The sequence below is a fragment of the Convolutriloba macropyga genome, chromosome 4 (assembly GCF_964194025.1).
Source record: "Convolutriloba macropyga chromosome 4, txConMacr16.3, whole genome shotgun sequence".
NCBI classification, from domain to species: Eukaryota; Metazoa; Xenacoelomorpha; order Acoela; family Convolutidae; genus Convolutriloba; species Convolutriloba macropyga.
The window spans coordinates 36017978-36035236 of NC_134471.1; the positions used below are offsets into that span (position 1 = coordinate 36017978).

At 36.7% G+C, this 17259-nt stretch overlaps 1 protein-coding gene across 3 annotated transcripts in view; it reads left to right on the plus strand.

Moving 5' to 3' along the window:
* Positions 1-17259, plus strand: part of LOC142337645 (DC-STAMP domain-containing protein 2-like) — a 64839-nt gene that overhangs the window by 17850 nt on the left and 29730 nt on the right. For 2 of the 3 annotated variants that reach the window (XM_075387031.1, XM_075387030.1), the window contains exons 5-7: positions 71-304; positions 12425-12563; positions 17006-17036. In XM_075387031.1, coding sequence (XP_075243146.1) covers positions 71-304; positions 12425-12563; positions 17006-17036 — 404 coding nt within the window. The remainder of the gene's footprint in view (positions 1-70; positions 305-12424; positions 12564-17005; positions 17037-17259) is intronic. The other variant, XM_075387032.1, reaches the window with a different exon arrangement.

Consider the following 17259-nt stretch of genomic DNA (forward strand, 5'->3'; position numbering starts at 1 on the left):
AATCTATACGCCATAAATGACACTGAGGGCCAATACAGAATAGATCGAACAATTTTCGAATAAATTCCAGGTGGGTCGCTCAATGGCCTGTCATTCAGAATTGGCCTACAACCAGTCACTCCAAGTGATAGAGCTCTATATGTCCCCTCTGGCAGGTCTCCAGGAACAGTTCAAGATGTCTGTGGCTAAACTGGAGAAACTCAAGGATATATACGCTGACCCAGTGAAGACCGTCACTGGTATTCTGGACGACACTGCTGACAATTTGGAGAAGATTAGAAAGGAACTGGAAAAATTCCAATCGGTACCATTCAGCATATTAGTTTTGAATGCTTTAAATTGAAAAAAAAATGTTATGATGTGTTCGTTAAACGAGGTCTGTATAAATAGGCTAAGGCTACAAAAATATTTGCCTGGTCTTCATTTTTTTCTTGATTAGAAAAAATATGTAACTAATGAGCAAAAGATGCTGACGGCTTTGCGTATAAGAAATTATTGTTTCGACCCCTGTTGAGGGGGGGACTATATACTCAACTGGGTTTTTTTTGTTCAGTCAATTTTGGCCGATCGATATATTCATCGTAGAGAGTTAAGACTGGTATCATTAGAAAGCTTGTCCACCGTAGAATATGGAATTAAAAAGATTTTTTTGATTTTCGTTTTTGACAGGGAGATATTGAGGTTTAAAGTTGTTAATGAATGGTGTTGGGATTGGGGAGATGCTTAGGACTATTTTGATTGTGTATTATTAAAGTAAAATTAAATTTGATTCGTTTTGTTTCGCTTTTTTGTTGCTATAAAAGGTTTTTGAGAAGTCGACTACTTCCGTCAGGTTTTGACAATAATTGTTGTGAAATGCCGGGCTTTGTTAACGAGAAGTCACAGTGTCCTTGACATCGCCGGCCCCATTTGCAGGATTGCAAAGAAAGAATAAAACTGTCGGATTGCAGCGTGTTGAATCATCCGTAAAGTTGAAACAAGAAGTAAAATAAAAATTGACTTTAATGAAATATAAGGGTACAAATTAAAGCTGGTGGTTCGTAAAAACGAGCCAACGAAATCAATAATCGGAAATACTAACCAAAAATACCTCCAGTGTCAAAAGAAAGTAAGAGGGGTGGGCCTTAGACCTTGCGAGAAAATAAAACCAATAACAAGTTGAAATGGGCTGGTGATAAGGGATGATCAATGGAACATAAATATGTGATGAATCGATCTGCTGGTTTAAAAATGACAATCCAGAACGTAAGAGGGTGTAACGTGTTGATCAGAAGCCATGAAAGTTTGAGCAGCCACCTTTTCTTTAGGAGGGCAAACTGTTGTCCCTAAATTTCCTATCTTTAAAGAGACTGTTTGTTTATGCCGAAATTTGGGTTTCATTCTGCGAAAACTTTGCTCAGTTTCACAACGGGTCTAATGCGTTCTCCGAAAGACGTCTTCAACTTAACTGATCGGACAATCCCATCTGTGCCAGGGAAAACTTGAATAACTCTAGCCAAAGGCCAGAGGCCACGAGGGGTGAAATCTTCTAGAATCCATACCAAGTCGTCAACTTGTAAATTTTTCGACGTCTTATGCCATTTACAACGTACTTGTTGAGTTGGTAAATACTCCCGTAGGAAACGATTCCAAAAGTGAGTTGCATTTTGTTGTGATGAACGCCAACTTTTTGAAAGATTCTTCTCTTTACCAATGAAGACGCAAGGAGACAAGTTAACGGATGAACGACCTAGGAGAAAATGATTTGGCGTCAGTGGTAAGGGGTCGTTTATATCATATGGAACATTTGTGAGAGGCCTGGAGTTCATGCTTGCCTCTATTTCGCAAGCAACTGTATTGAGAATTTTGTCAGTTAAAGTTCTCGAACCAATGACCTTGTAAAGTGATAGTTTAAAAATTTGTACCAATCTCTCCCAAATTCCACCGAAATGGGGGGCAGCTGGGGGATTAAATTTCCAATCTATCTCCACATTCATTAGATGTAGCTTAGCTGCTAATAATTTTGATTCTTTCAGTTCTGCGATGCTAGATTGCAGAGCGTTGTTTGAACCAACAAAAGACTTGCCACAATCTGAGACGAATTTGTTGGGTTTTCCTCTGCGGCTAACAAAACGCCTGATGCAGTTGATTGTAGACTCTGTTGTGAGATCATTCGAAACTTCAAGATGTACTGCTCTAACAACAAGACAGGTGAAGAGCAAAATATATCGGCTAGATAACCTGCCATTGTTTTTAACAGGAAAGGGTCCTATGAAATCGAGACCAGTTGTTTCAAAGACAAACTGATTTTTCTTGGGTAATCTGTCCTCGGGTAAATCAGCCATCTGGGGGGTGCTAACATCTTGCAGCACTCTACGACATGGCAAACAGTGGCGTATAGTCTATTTAACAACTGCTCTACAGCGAAGTATCCAATAGTATTCCATGAGAGTGTTTCTAGTCTGCTCGGGACCACAATGACAGTTAACTTCGTGTGTGCGTTGTATCAGCAGTTTAACTGCAGCATTGTTACCGTCAAGTATTATGGGATGACGAGCGGTCATCAAAAGACTTGCTTTTGTCAAGCGACCACGTGCTCTTATTAGGTTATTCTCGTCTAGGAAAGGTGATAGTGCTTTCAATCTGCTAGTACCAGAGACCTCAGGTCTTTTTTTCAACAACATGTATTCTGATTGAAAATCTTGTTCTTGAATATTGTGCATAACGTGCAGATAAGCTCTAATGTAATGTGCTAACTTCATTTCTGCGTTGCGTTTCCTACATTTGTCCGCAAAAAGAATACAGACTGCTATCACACGTATTATTTTGTTCCAACTGCTAAATTTTGTCGCGTCGACAATGTTTGATACAGTTGAGTTTACTGAAGAAAACGAAACAACCTTTACTTGTTGAGCATGCAAAATTTCCTGTTTTGGCCACTCAGATCTTTTTTGACTCAAAAATGGCGGTCCTGAAATCCATCGAGATTTTGATGTCATTTGCTCAACGCTATATCCTCGAGTTCCGTCATCTGCAGGGTTAGCTTTGGATGAAACGTACTTCCAATCGAAAGCGGAGGAGACATCTAGAATTTTGGCTATTCGATTTGCAACAAATATTCTATGGCGCATTTCAGGTGTTCTCAGCCAGTACAGGACTGTAGTGCTGTCAGACCAAAAAACACAATCTGAATACTCTATATCTTGTTCTTCTTTTATAAACTGGGCTAGTTGGGCTCCATATACAGCGGCTTGCAATTCCAGATTGGGGATAGTCATCCTTTTTATTGGGGCTACACGAGCCTTGCCCATAACAAATTTAACGGAGATCGATCGATCCGAGTACTCAATTCGCATGTACGAGACGGCAGATAGAGCGTATTCCGAAGCGTCAGTAAAGGTATGAAGCTCAATTGAGCTAATAGTTTTATCTAGGAAATAATTCCTAGGAATTTCGATGTCCTTAAATGCCGGAATTTCTTCCCTTAAACTACTGAAATCCTGAATGTTATCGAGTAAAAGGGGTTTGTCCCATTTTGGACCATGGTTCCAGGCGGCTTGTAAAACTTTTCGTAGACGAATTGTTAGAGGCGCTATGAACCCAAGGGGATCAAACAAAGACGCCACCAACTTGAGTAATACTCTTTGAGTTACGTTTGGTACTGAGGGAGAGCGTTGTCTGGATGTAACCTTATTTTGGGTCTATTGAATTTAGAAACTCAGGACTGCTTGAATTCCATTTGGTTAGGTTGAAACCTCCCTTAGAAAGAACTTTTCTCATTCCTTGCAGTATTTTTTCAGCATCTTCGAGTGAATTTGTGGAAACGTAGAGATCATCCATGTAAATGTTGCGTTCTACCTATTTGAGAGCATCTGGAAACTGTTCTTCGTTGTCACGAGCCGTTTTTCGCAAAGCATATGAGGCGATGCATGGTGAGTCTGTGGCTCCAAAATTGTTACTGGTGTACTCGTAAGTTTCAATACGACCATCATTGTTCCAAAGGAAGCGTAGGAATTTTCTGTCTTCGGGAGCTACCTTAACCTGCATGAACATTTGTTCAATATCAGCGGAAAGCGCTAATTTGTTCTCTCGGAATCTCAAAATTACACCGGTAAGATTGCTCAGCAAGTCTACACCTTTCAGAAGATTAGAATTTAAGGACTGACCTTGAAACACACTTGATGCATTAGCGACACGGCGTACCTTTCCAGGTTTGTTCTCATTAGTCACGGCGTGATGAGGAAGGAACGAAGTCTTTTCATCTGGTTGTTCTTTAATTTGATTAATTTTTGTGACATAGCCGTTCTGCAAGTCTTTCTCTAGCGTTTCCTCGTATTTTTGCTTTAATTCTGGATTATTTGAAAGTTTATTGTTGAGCTGATGAAGTTGTTTCTCCGCAAGCTATCTGTTATTTGGGAGATTGGCGTTCTCTTTCCAGAGAAGTCCAACTTCATAATGACCATTGACGAGTTTAGTGGTATTTTCTAAGGGCTCTTTTGTCATTTTTAGACATTGCTTTCTTGGATGAAGCTATGCCTAAGTTTTCAATTTTCATCCAATCGGAGACCAACTTGAACATACTGTTGTCCATATTAGGATGGCTGTTTAGCTGAGTGAATTGAACTGGATTGCAATCATCTGGGATTAAGTCAGTTTTTCCAGCGCATGTCCAACCAAGTTGGGTTTCAACTCTCCACGGTGCATTCGTGGGTCCTTTAACTATTTGTTTGTAGTGTATCAGATCTAGATTGTCAATTCCGAGAATGATGGAAACATTATTGTCCCCTATGTCTGGGAAACAGATATGGTTGAGGTGTTCAAAGGAATCACAGAGGCGATTCAGTTTCTTTGTATCAACGGGTGACATATTGAGATCCGGAACGGCGACGACGTCTATTTGTTCGAATGACTGTTCCCCTTGTAAGGGTCTAATTTGAAGTTTTACAGGTGCACAATCAATTTCTTTAGTCGTATGTTAGCCACTAATTGGAATTTTTCCAATGGTATTCATGTTTAAATTCAGATTTGTTGCAGTTGACCTCAGCAACAAGCTTTGGCAGCTACCATTGTCCAAATAAGCATAAGTATCCAAAACTTCATCACCATTTTTGAGTTGTACAGGAACAACGGCTACCTGTCCTGTTCCTTGTAAATTTAAAGTTTTCACATTAGACTTTTTTGAACCTGACTTAATAGCGAAGCTATCGTGCAATAGAGTGTGGTGTTTCATACCGCAATTGTGGCTACGGCAAACGTTTTTGAAGTGCACTTTTCTACGTGATGGTTTCCAAAACAGTTGAAACATAATCTAAGTTTTCTTATGTGCTCTCTGCGAATGCTTGCTGGGAGAGCTTGGAAGTGGGTACATTTGTATAGAAACTGGCAACTTTCATTGCTTTGGCAAAGTATCACAGGGGGTTGCCTGCCTTCAACTGTCAAGTTCCTGCTAGAACTGCTCTTTGACTGTTTATATTGATTAATTTTCCATCCACTTGTAGCTGATGTGTAGTTTTTTACACTCGGAGAAATTTTCCAGGACAATTTTGCGTGGCTCGAGTGAAAAGTTTGGAGGCTAGAGTTTAAATCTCGACACGCTTTGGAGTAGTTCAGAAGCCAGTCAGAAAGTATCTTTAGAGATGGTTGCTGGAAGTCCTTTTCTAACACAAATTTGTTCCACTCAAGACGTACGGGATTGGGCAATTTTGCTAGCGCCACATTTAGGTTGGTAGTTGAATGAAGGTCGTGAACGAATCCTAATTGCTGAAAGGTATCCACCATTGTCAAAAGAAAAGAAGAGAAGTGTAGCTCTCTGGATGGGATAAATTGGGTGATTTGAATCTATTCAGTTTCGCAAGGAAAGCGTTTACAATTCGCTTTGGATTCCCAAAGTGTTCTTGAAGGCGATGAAGTGCTGAAGCGTATAAGTCACCGTTGCAACCATAGCCGTCGACGAGGGCTTTCGCCTCACCTGTTAATAGTGATTGTAGGTGAATCATTTTTTCAGAAGATGTCATTGGTGCTCTGTCAATAGTAGCTTGACAAATGCTGTACCATTTCATCCAGCTTACTGGATCACCATCAAAATGGTCCGCATGTAACTTGGGTACGGATTTTTGAAAGCAAGTAGACATTGAGGCACTGTGTATAGGAGCAAATGGCATCTGCGTAACTGATGTGTTAGCAATATTACTGAAGCTTGGCTGTGTTAATGGAAAAGAGTTATTTTGTCCAAGTGAGTTGCTATCAGTTGAGAGAAGTCCGCAAGGAAAAGTTGAGAACGATTGCTGAGATGCACTGCAGGGTGCAGCTGACATCTTACAATTTGAGGTGTATGAGGTGTTGTTGACAGGTAGAGTTGTACCACCGGGTGCAGTATAAACATAACTGACAAAACGCGAACTCGCAGCGGGCGCTGACGTATTGCTTTGAGTGGTGTGATCAGTCGAAAGAGTGTCGTCAAAGACAAAAGGAGTCCGGCGTTGTTGTAAATGTGACAAGGTGTTGTCATGCGTTTCTATGTTCTCATTGGAGTTCAAGGATAATCCACCAGATGAGGTTTGCTGGAGAGGCCTCTTTGTCTCTTTAACGTGTTTTCGGAATATTGTCAGAGTCTGTTTTATTTCTATCTTCAAACGACTGTGTTCTCTGGACATAATATCTTGTTCATCAGGCTCCAAGCCACTGATTAGGTCAATTACAACTGGTTCAAGCTTCTGCTGCATTTCCCTAATTTCATTAACTGTTTCCTCTAAAGTTTCGATATCTTCTGAGGACTCTATAGCAGCGATCAGGTAGTCAGTATGTAGTTTGATGTCATTTTCGATCATAAGTTTAGAGGTTTCCAAACGCTTCTGTTCATTTGACTTGGTTGCTATTGAGGTACCAATGGATTGTTGAGTTAACATTGTTCATCTGGGGAATCGGATGAACTGGTACTCATTTTGGGCACTGTATTGTTTGAGGTTGACCGCGTCTCAACCATTAATGAGAAGTCAGAGTAGTTCAGACAAACCGAGTAAAATCAGGAATGTTTGGTGGTAACAGTAGTAGTTTTTGCCGCCAGAACCTACTGAAACCTATCGATATCAATGCCCTACGAGTGTTAGAACCAACCAATACCTACCAAATACCAATACCTACCGAAAACCGGAACCTACCAATACCTACCAAAAACCGTAACCTACCAGTACCTACTAAAACAAATACCTACCAACTACCGGAGCCTACCAGTGCCTACCAAAGGCCGGAATTACCAATACCTACCAAAACCAATACCTACCAAATACCGAAGCCTACCAATACCTACTAAAAACCGGAATCTACCAATACTTACCGAAAGTCGGAATTTATCAATACGGCCGACCAGAAGGGGTCCTTGGGGCGGGTAAAAACCCCAAAAAAGACCGGAAAGAAGGCGAGGGGTTGGGGAGACGACCAACCAGAAGGGTGTGTTCGGGGCGGGTAAAACCCCAAAAGAACCGAAAAGCAATTGGGGGGTTGGGGAAACGACCAACCAAAAGGGGGTCCTCGGGGTGGGTAAAACCCCAGAAGAACCAAAAACCAAGTGGGGGGTTGGGGAAGCGACCAACCAAAAGGGGGTCCTCGGGATGGGTAAAACCCCAGAAGAACCGAAAGGCAAGTGGGGGGTTGGGGAAACGACCAACCAGAAGGGGGTCCTCGGGGTGGGTAAAACCCCAGAAGAACCGAAAAGCAAGTGGGGGGGTTGGGGAAGCGACCAACCAGAAGGGGGTCCTCGGGGTGGGTAAAACCCCAGAAGAACCGAAAAGCAAGTGGGGGGTTGGGGAAGCGACCAACCAGAAGGGGGTCCTCGGGGTGGGTAAAACCCCAGAAGAACCGAAAAGCAATAAGCGAAATTAAATATCGATAAAATTCTGAATGTTGCAATCTTTATCTTTGTCTTTTGTGTCTTTTGTGTCTTTTTGTGTAGTTACCCCACCATAGTATGATTGTTTTTGAACAAGTCTAATTTCTGATATTTGGATATTCTGAAACATTGAAAAAATCATGGTGCACATCGGCTTAGCTCATTGGAGAATGTATGTTTTTTTGAAAACAATACTTAGCTTTAGGTGTGGTTTCGAAGCTGTTTTGTTGGGTGCCAAAAATGTTAATGAATGGTGCTGGGATTGGGGGGATGCTTAGGACTATTTTGATTGTGTATTATTAAAGTAAAATTAAATTTGATTCGTTTTGTTTCGCTTGTTTGTTGCTATAAAAGGTTTTTGAGAAGTCGACTACTTCCGTCAGGTTTTGACAATAATTGTTGTGAAATGTCGGGCTTTGTTAACGAGAAGTCACAGTGTCCTTGACAAAAGTTACGAGAAAATAGAGTGAATTCACCTTTTTTCGGATTTTTTGACAAAATTTCGCCAATTTTGATAAAATTTAATAAAATTTTTCATGAAAATGTTGTTCATTTTACGGTTATAGACAAAATACATTGTCGGTTTTTTTCATTAAATTGTTTTGTCACAAATTTCGGCTAAAAATTTCACAAAATTCAGACTTTTTCATCAAAAGTAGCATGAAATAGGTTTCTTTAGTCCACTCTGATTAAATTTGCAGGAAGTGCACACCCAAACACCACTAACACAAATTTTTGTAGACTGAAAAAGGGGCTAATTCCACTTCAACTGCCGTCCGTTGAGAGTGCTCTGTAAATAAAACTTTGCCGTTTTTTGCTAACTTTTTTGGTTGATTATCAAAAACGCAGCATTTGCTTTTGATTTTCTAACAAACAAAATATCTATATCAATGACATTCCAAAAATTAAATATTCCTAATGGAAAATCAACATTAGCAGGACTAGTTCTGTATCAATCTTGGACCGTTACGATCCAAAAATAATTCGGATTGTCATCAGTCGGTTTTTTATTAAAAAAAAATTCGATCTTTTTTTTATTAATTAAATAACAGAACATTTCAAATCAAAGCTCACTAGTGATAGGTCCTCTTAGCTTCCTAATTACCGCGAAATTAATTTATCTAGTTGATTGCTTGAAAGCTCATGGTTGTTTTGACTTTTAAAATATTTGATTTTTAAATAGAAATCGGCTTATTGAACTTTGCCTCCATTTTTCTCTTACTTTGGTCATTTTGTAGCTTAGTGTCAGCAATCATAGAGTGCCCCTTCTTTCTGCTGAATTCTTTCTGCTGTCTTTATTGCGGTTTTACGCCTTAAGTTATGGTGTTCTGGCTTTGATACTGCTAGATTTCATACTTTTCTTTTAATTTTTAGGTATTTGACCATTTTTAATGTTTTCTAATTTTGTCAAATTATCACGTTATTGTCACTTCATATATCACATTTTTTGCGTTCAAAATAACGCAAAATTGATAATATTTAAATCCTTACAGATATTGATTGTGGTTCTTTACCGCTTCCACAATACTTTCTCGAAGAATTTAATTGAATTTTTTAATTTTGTCTTTAATTATCTTTTTTACTTTGTCTTTATAGTCGTATTTTATTTACTGTACAAATACCCGGTTGGATTGGCTTTTCCTGGAAAAGTAGATGAGCCGTCGTTCTGATATTAGAAGACAAATAATGGCTTTCATGACTTTGAAAACAATTGTTTTCCAAAATGAAAAAAAAAAACATTTCATTGCGCAATTTTTCCTTTTATTGTCTGTTTGTTACCTGGTCTCGTTAATTAAAGATTAAAGATGACATTATTTTTGTCAAGGGAAGGTGTCCAAAGGGATTGGTGTCACAAAATCTGTTGTTTTTAAAGAATTCGTTATGAATTTACTGGCTTCGACACGGGTTTTTCACAAAAAAAAGTAATTTAATTTTTGTTTTTTTTTCATATTTGACGTTCTTTTTGTAGACGTAAGACATGTTCTGGATAATTGCAGGTCTCGATGGCTTCTTTTGGAAAAATAAACGAACCTATTCAATTTTTTTATTTTGTAATTAATGGTTTCCATGTCTTTGGAAATAAATTTTTTTCGAAAACAAAACAATTATTACATAATTTTGAATTTTTTTTGTCTAATTGTTGCTTATTTTCATTAATGAGCGGGCACATAATACATTTTTGGTGTTCAACGAAGGCGCAATCAAACATATTTTTGGGGGCCAAAGTATGGCTTTACGGCTTCCAAAGCATTTTCTGGCAAGTTTTAATTGATTTTTAGTTTGTTTAGTTTGTTGTCAATTTGTTGTTCTTTTTGTAACTGCATAACAAATTGAACACCAAGAGCTCTTAATTTCCTTCTATAGAAGCATTGGTAATTGTAAACCTATGGGATTTTTTAGTTGATTCCTAATGGTTTTCATTACTTTGAAATTAATTGTTTTTTTTTTAAAAACTCAGCGACCTAAGTAGCTAACTTTAAATTTTCTGTTCTTTTCTGTCTAATTGTTACCAAGATTTATTATGAACTGGTGAATAATCATTTTTTACTGGTGAATTACAAGTTATTTTGTTTGATTTCAGTTCTATCTGACGCTATTTTGACTTTGTCATTAAGTTTTGTTTTTAAAAAACGGACATACATTTTTTGATGTAATTAATGTTTGTTGTTGTTGTTTGATTTTGCCGTTCGTCTTCGCTCGCTTTCTTAATTTCGGCATATCTCATCAACCTAATGCATCATTTTTTACTCCACTGTGTTATTTGCTTTGGAGGCTATCTTTTCGTTCATACACCAGTTTTTTTTATAAATACTTGAATTTTTTTGTGTTTTTCTATCTGTTCCTCATTTGGTAGTCGATTATGCCAATATTGTGGATGAGCGGGGTAGGAACTTTATGTGCGATTGCACATTACGGAGCCGCCTTATTTATTTTTAGAGTCGTATTGGCATCATTGCGAAACTCATGAAAAACTGAATCGATCGTCGGCGAGACATTTGTTCGGTTTCCCGAGGAAATTGTATATTGTTTAAGGTTTCGGAAGTATCTCCTGAAAAAGTATTTTGTGAAATAAAATGAAGTTCAGAAGAACTCGAACGGATAAAAGATGAAACATTAAATTGAAAACCAGGGGTTTAATGAGACAAAAATGATAATGAAATATATTATTTTTCGTTCTATCTGATCTTTTCAACTGCAATATACTCCTCTGAAAAAACAGCTGTAAATTTTTGATATTTTGGTCTGTTTTCTTACATAATTTGTTTCGGCAATCGAGCTGTAAAGAGATCAAATGGAATGGTAAATAGTCAGAAGACTTTCGAGACTTTACCCAGAGCCATTATGTGTTTGATCAAAACAGAAACGCTCGAGACAAATTTTGCGACTAGAATGCTATAAAAACGTTGACAAAAATTTTCGTGTTTTTGGAGATTTTTGTATACGGTTTGTTGACAGGATTAGCGACCACCAGTTCTAAAAAATTTATAATTTTGAGGGAGACACTTTTTGTTGAAAGCCGATGTCTTATGATATACATATTTTACATGTTTTGTTCCCAGCTCTGATCGTCTAAAACTGCACTGACTGCGCTGCATATTTTCCACGCCAGTTTAGTGTCACAAGAAACAGCATTTACATGAATTCAATTTTAGTGATTTGATTTTGAAGGTTTAAAAAATTAGTTTTTGGTTAAAAGTTTCCCATGTTAAATATCAAAATTTTCTGAAAATTTGGTGATGCATAATAGAATTTGTAAAAATGAGTTTTAAAATTATTTCTGCTTTTGTTTATGAAGACAAGATTTGTGTTCAAATGTAACTTGGTTTGTTTCCGATTAATATGGATATTCAACCTTGACTTCTTTTCCCGTATTCCAATTACCAACCAATGTTTTAAGGTAGGAAAACAATTTAGGGTAGAAAATATGCGCACATGATTGTTGTTTATTGAAAATTGTATTGCAACTCTAGTTTTTAAGTTTTATAAATTACAACGCAACAATTTTTCTGTCCAGTCATAGTAATGTAGCAGATGAAATACTAAATGTACACCTCTAACCTGTCAGCGACTGAGAAGACTCTATTCTCTTGAATATAGCGCTTGTACGGCTGACATCAGTCAGTCTTGTAGTAGAAGTTTGATACAACATGTGTATACTCTATACCTTGACTCTGGTGATATCTATATTATACACAGTTATAATTGAAGCATTCCTTCAAGGTTTTATTGAGTCGGTTAATCTGAGAGAACTAGGTAAATCTATTTCTCACGCAGAAATAAGTAGCCCTAACTCTTTATACTTTAAGGCTGTAAAAAGAGCCCAACTAGGGTCTGCCTTAGTAAGTCTTTTCATTATGCATCAGTATTTTAAAAGTTTGAATAAGGATACGCTTCGTTGTTAAACAAATTTTCTTTTTTTAGTTTGATATCAATTTTTCATTATGTAAAACGCACATTACGGATCCTGCTTGTCTTGATTGATGGGCCGAAATTTGCGAGTTTTCTGCTCCACATATTTTCAGCAACAAACCACTTTTTACAACAAATGATTTGTTTCAGGAGTGTGAAAAAGCAGTGAATGGCATGGACGAAACTTGTTCCGAAGTATTTAAAGATTTACAGATGTTCTGCGGCGCATTTAAAGGCAAATATGATGACTTGATCAAATTCTGGGAAAATGAAAATGTAGATAATGAAGGTAGGCTGCTATCTAAAATTAACGGCTAGTTTTGAGCTGCTCCATAACTAAAAAGCTGCGTTATCAAATCTTTGGAAAATATGCTTTGTCACTAGGAGATTATGCCTGCTTAACTACAATGCATATCTCCAGTCTTTTGATGTATTAATGTAATAATTGTTCCGACCCCTCTTGAGGGGGGGACCATCTACTCAACTGTTTTTTTTGTTGGCAATTTTGGCCGATCGATATATTCATTGTAGAGAGTTGTGAGTAGTATCAATAAAAAGCTCATCCCTCATAGAATATGTAATTAAAAAGATTTTTTGAATTTCGTTTTCGAGAGCGATTTATCGAGGTTTAATTGATTGTGAAAATTGAGATTATTTATATTCAACTTTTCCGGAAGTTTTATCGGAAATTTAGTCAATTTTGTTTAAATAAGTTAAAACTGTTAACAATAATGTTGTTGAATTGATTTTCAAAGACAAGCAAAAATCTTTGACTATTTTGATTATTTTTTTAGCTAAATTTTTGGTTAAATATTCGAAATTCAGCCTTTTTCATCCAAAATTGCACGAAACAAGCATCTTTGGTCCACTTTGATTAAATTTACCTGAAGTGCACAACCAAAAATCACTAACACAATATTTGCAATCTCCAAGGGGGCTAGTCCTACTTTCACTTCCATTGACATTGCTCTGGAATTAACCTTCCGCCGTTTTTTGCAAGATTGTCTCGATGATTATCAAAAACGCAGCTTTTAGTTTTAATTTTTGTACTAACAAAGTGTTCTTGGTGGACGAACAGCAATATCAAGGCTAGTTTTGTCCCAAAAGCTTGTGGTCGTTTTGTCGAATAAACAAGGGCTTTTTGAACTTTGCCACTAATTTCTCTTAATTTGGCCAGTTTGTAGCTTAGTGTCAGCAAAGAAAGAATGGTCCTGCTTTCTGTTGATTTAAATTGTAATCTTTATTGCGGTTTTACGCAGTAAGTTATGATTTTCAAGCCTTGATACTACCAGATTTCACATATTTTTTTAACTTTTAGGCGTTTGACCGTTTTTCATGCCATTTTTTCGTTTTTTTAACGTTGTGACATTAATAACAGCTCGCATAACACATTACTGGCGTTCAAGACAAGGCACATATGAACAAATCAAAATTTTTAAAGGTAAAGAATATGGTTTTAACGGCTTCGACACAACTATTTCCTGGAGAATGACAGGTATCACTGGCTTTTTATGGAGGATTAGATGAGCCTCTATTCTTTTTTCGGATTTGAGTCGGTAGCTGATGGCTTTCATGACTTTGAAAACAATAGTTTAAAAAAAACACTTCCTAACTTCCCTTTTTTGTTATTCTTTTTTTGTGTTTTTGCTACCTCGTCTCGTTAATTAAAGACCGCATATGTCATTTCTGGCACCAAGAGAAGGCGCACGTGCAAAATTTTTTTTCAAGAGTTCGTTATGACATTACTGACTTCGACAAGGGGTTTTTCGCAAAAAAGTAAATTATTATTTGAGTTTTGTCTATATTTTACGTTGTTTTTCTAAACGTAAGACATATTCTGATTTATATTAGTCCTCATGGGCTTCCTTCGGACCAAAAAACGAACCTACCTAATTATCTCGCTTTGTAGATAATGGCTTTCATGACTTTGAAAATAATTGTTTTCGTTAAACACAAAAGTATTTCTTAATTTTACCCTTTTTTCTTTTTTGTCAACTTTTTACCTAATTTCAATAATGAGAGATCCCATACCACATTATGGTCATTCGAAAAAAGCGCAACGGAACTTATTTTGAGAGGAAGAAAATTGCTTAGTGTTTTCGACAGCGTTTTCTCACAAGTTTCATTTGAAATTTTGTTTTTTGTCTCTATTTGTTGTTCTTTTTGTAACCGCAAGAAAAATTGAATAAAGACAGGTTCTAATGCCCTCTGATGTAGGCATCGGCAATAAAAAAAACGTTTGAATAATTTCAGTTGATATTGCTTAGTGTTTTCGACAGCGTTTTCTCACAAGTTTCATTTGAAATTTTGTTTTTTGTCTCTATTTGTTGTTCTTTTTGTAACTGTAACGGCTGCTCTCCTATCAAAGTCAAGGAAAACCTTACACCGCCCAGTTCGTTTCAGCGGTTTCAAATCTGTCCGGATATTGTGTTTTTGCAGTTAACTTTTGTGAACTGTATTATCCGCTTTACTGTAGAATGCCGTTGCATTACTTGTTGCTCTATTACGCTTGATAACTAGTCGCTCAGCTTTGCTGTATAACAAATAACTTTGCTTCAATTAAGCAAAAGTCCAAAATTCCAAATAAGCAAATTAGTTCAAATTAGAGGTTTTTCAGTGATATCTCCTTAACCACAAAAGCTAGTGAGATAAAATTTCACAGGGTTAAGAACGTTAGGTAGGCCTACTATCTGATGTAAAAATAAACAACGCTGGGTAAACTGCGTTGGTGGGGCTACCTTTTATATTTTATACCCAATCTTAATACATGGGCCAAAATTTCAATGTTGAATAACTCTGTAAGTAATGATTCAAATTTGAGCAAACTTGGCAGTGCACAACACTGTCATACAAGTAATCAAACGAAAAAGAAATGAACCGAATCGGTAGAATTGCCTTCGAGAAATAACACAACAAGTTTCACCTCAGATTTGATTATTCTGAGTTAATTTAATGATCACTTCTTGTTTCTCAATTGGCCTCAATAACACCAATATCACTCTAGGCTTCTTTAAAGTCAGTAAGAGCAACTGACTATGTGCTTTGCACAAAGTTTCTCTTACTTAGGAACTTCGTTCCTCAGAAAGAAAGTTTTGAGAATATCAAAGTTAATTCTCTTTTCACAAGTCAAAGTAAAGGTAAAACTGTACAATCACTAATATGATCTACAGAAACAAGACACGATAACAAGTAATTTACCGCTCAAGAAAGTGTGCTTCAATACGCACTGTATGTCAGTTTAATAAGACAAAGTTAACGAGTTTCAACTGATTTTTGGTAGTTTTTCAAGCTCCTTTTATGCTGCTAGTCACGTGGATTTACATGTCAAATTCAACTGTTGATTGGTTGTAGATAATAATGTCGACAGAATGTGAACACTTTTCCATAACGTCACTTTTTCAGTGTAAATTTGATGTCACGAGAAATTTGTTAACCATATAGAAGTTTTGTCGAATATTCTGTATCAATAACAGGTTGATTCGCGATCCAATCGCAAAGAATCTGATGCAATACTGTTAAGTTGTAGTATTGTTTTGCTGGTGGTTGAGGTAGTTCGAGTTTGAGTTATAGTTTGACTTCATGAATGACGATTGCGTACTAATAATAGTTGCTAAATATAAATGTTGAACAAAATGAACAAATCCGTATGGCTTCGATAGAATGTAGCATTAAATTTCGCTTGTCACGCTATTCTAAATTGAACTGCTTGAAATGACCTTGAAGCGCTATTCAATTTGATTTCTGAGTTGTTAAGCTCAGCCGCAATAGTAACCGCAAGAAAAATTGAATAAAGACAGGTTCTAATGCCCTCTGATGTAGGCATCGGCGATAAAAAAAAACGTTTGAATAATTTCAGTTGATATCTATTGGTTTTCCTTACTTTGAAACTAATTGTTTTTTAAAACATAATCGAATTTCTTAACTTTGCTTTTTTTTGTCTAATTGTAACCAAGACTTATTATAGACTGGTCCCATATCTTTTCTTGTAATTTACAAATTATTTCGATCAGTTTCAGGTTTATCTGACGCTATCTTGACTTTGTTATTAAGTTTTTTTTAAAAAAAATCGATAAAAATGTTTTTGATGTAATTGTTTGTTGTTGTTGTTTGATTTTGTTGTTCGTCCCTGCTCGCTTTCTTAATAATGGCAGATCTCATCAATCTAATACCGCTTTTCTTACTCCACTGAAGTATTTGCGTTGGAGGCAATATTTTTGTTGATACACAAATTTTTTAAAAATTATTTGAAATTTTGGGGTTTTCTATCTTTCTTATGCGGATGAGCGGGGTCATTACCGAGCCATACGCACATTACCGAGCCTCCTTGTTTAGCATCTGGCTTAATCCAGCCGAACAGCATTAGGCTTTTTATCTGCAGTGTATAAACAGAAGCCTGTATTTTTCTACTACTCCCCAGTCAGACGGTTCATTTTACGAACATCTTTGCTCCTTTTTGATAACCATGACCAGTTGTTTTTGCGTCTGAAGTATCATCTCAAACCAAACTAGTTCAGCTCTGCCTACCATTCAGCTCAAAAAGGCGGAGAGTGAATTATACATAGAAAATTTAGTTCGTTTGTTAAATTTTGAATAAGTTGAAAAAGAATGGTATACTGAATGATTAGTGAATAATGTTCATTATATCAATTATATTTGTGGAAAGAAATAAGGGATTTACTCATCCGCTGAAATATTTTACCCATCTTAAATATTCTCTTTTGCCGTTTTTAGAAGATAAAGAATGCACTACAACTTGTGATCAGTAAGTCTGCTATTATTTTAGCGATATGAATGAGCGAAGCTCTGATTTGAATCATCCATTCATTAAACACCCAATATGAGGTACCAAACCAAAAAACCTTCCCCTTAAACAGCCCCAAAATGCAATGAACTTTGATACCAAATTTTGTGCTCTCAAAATTAGTTAAGACTCATCCTTAAGCTTTATATGACAATCCAAATAGTTATTTGATGATGAAAGTATG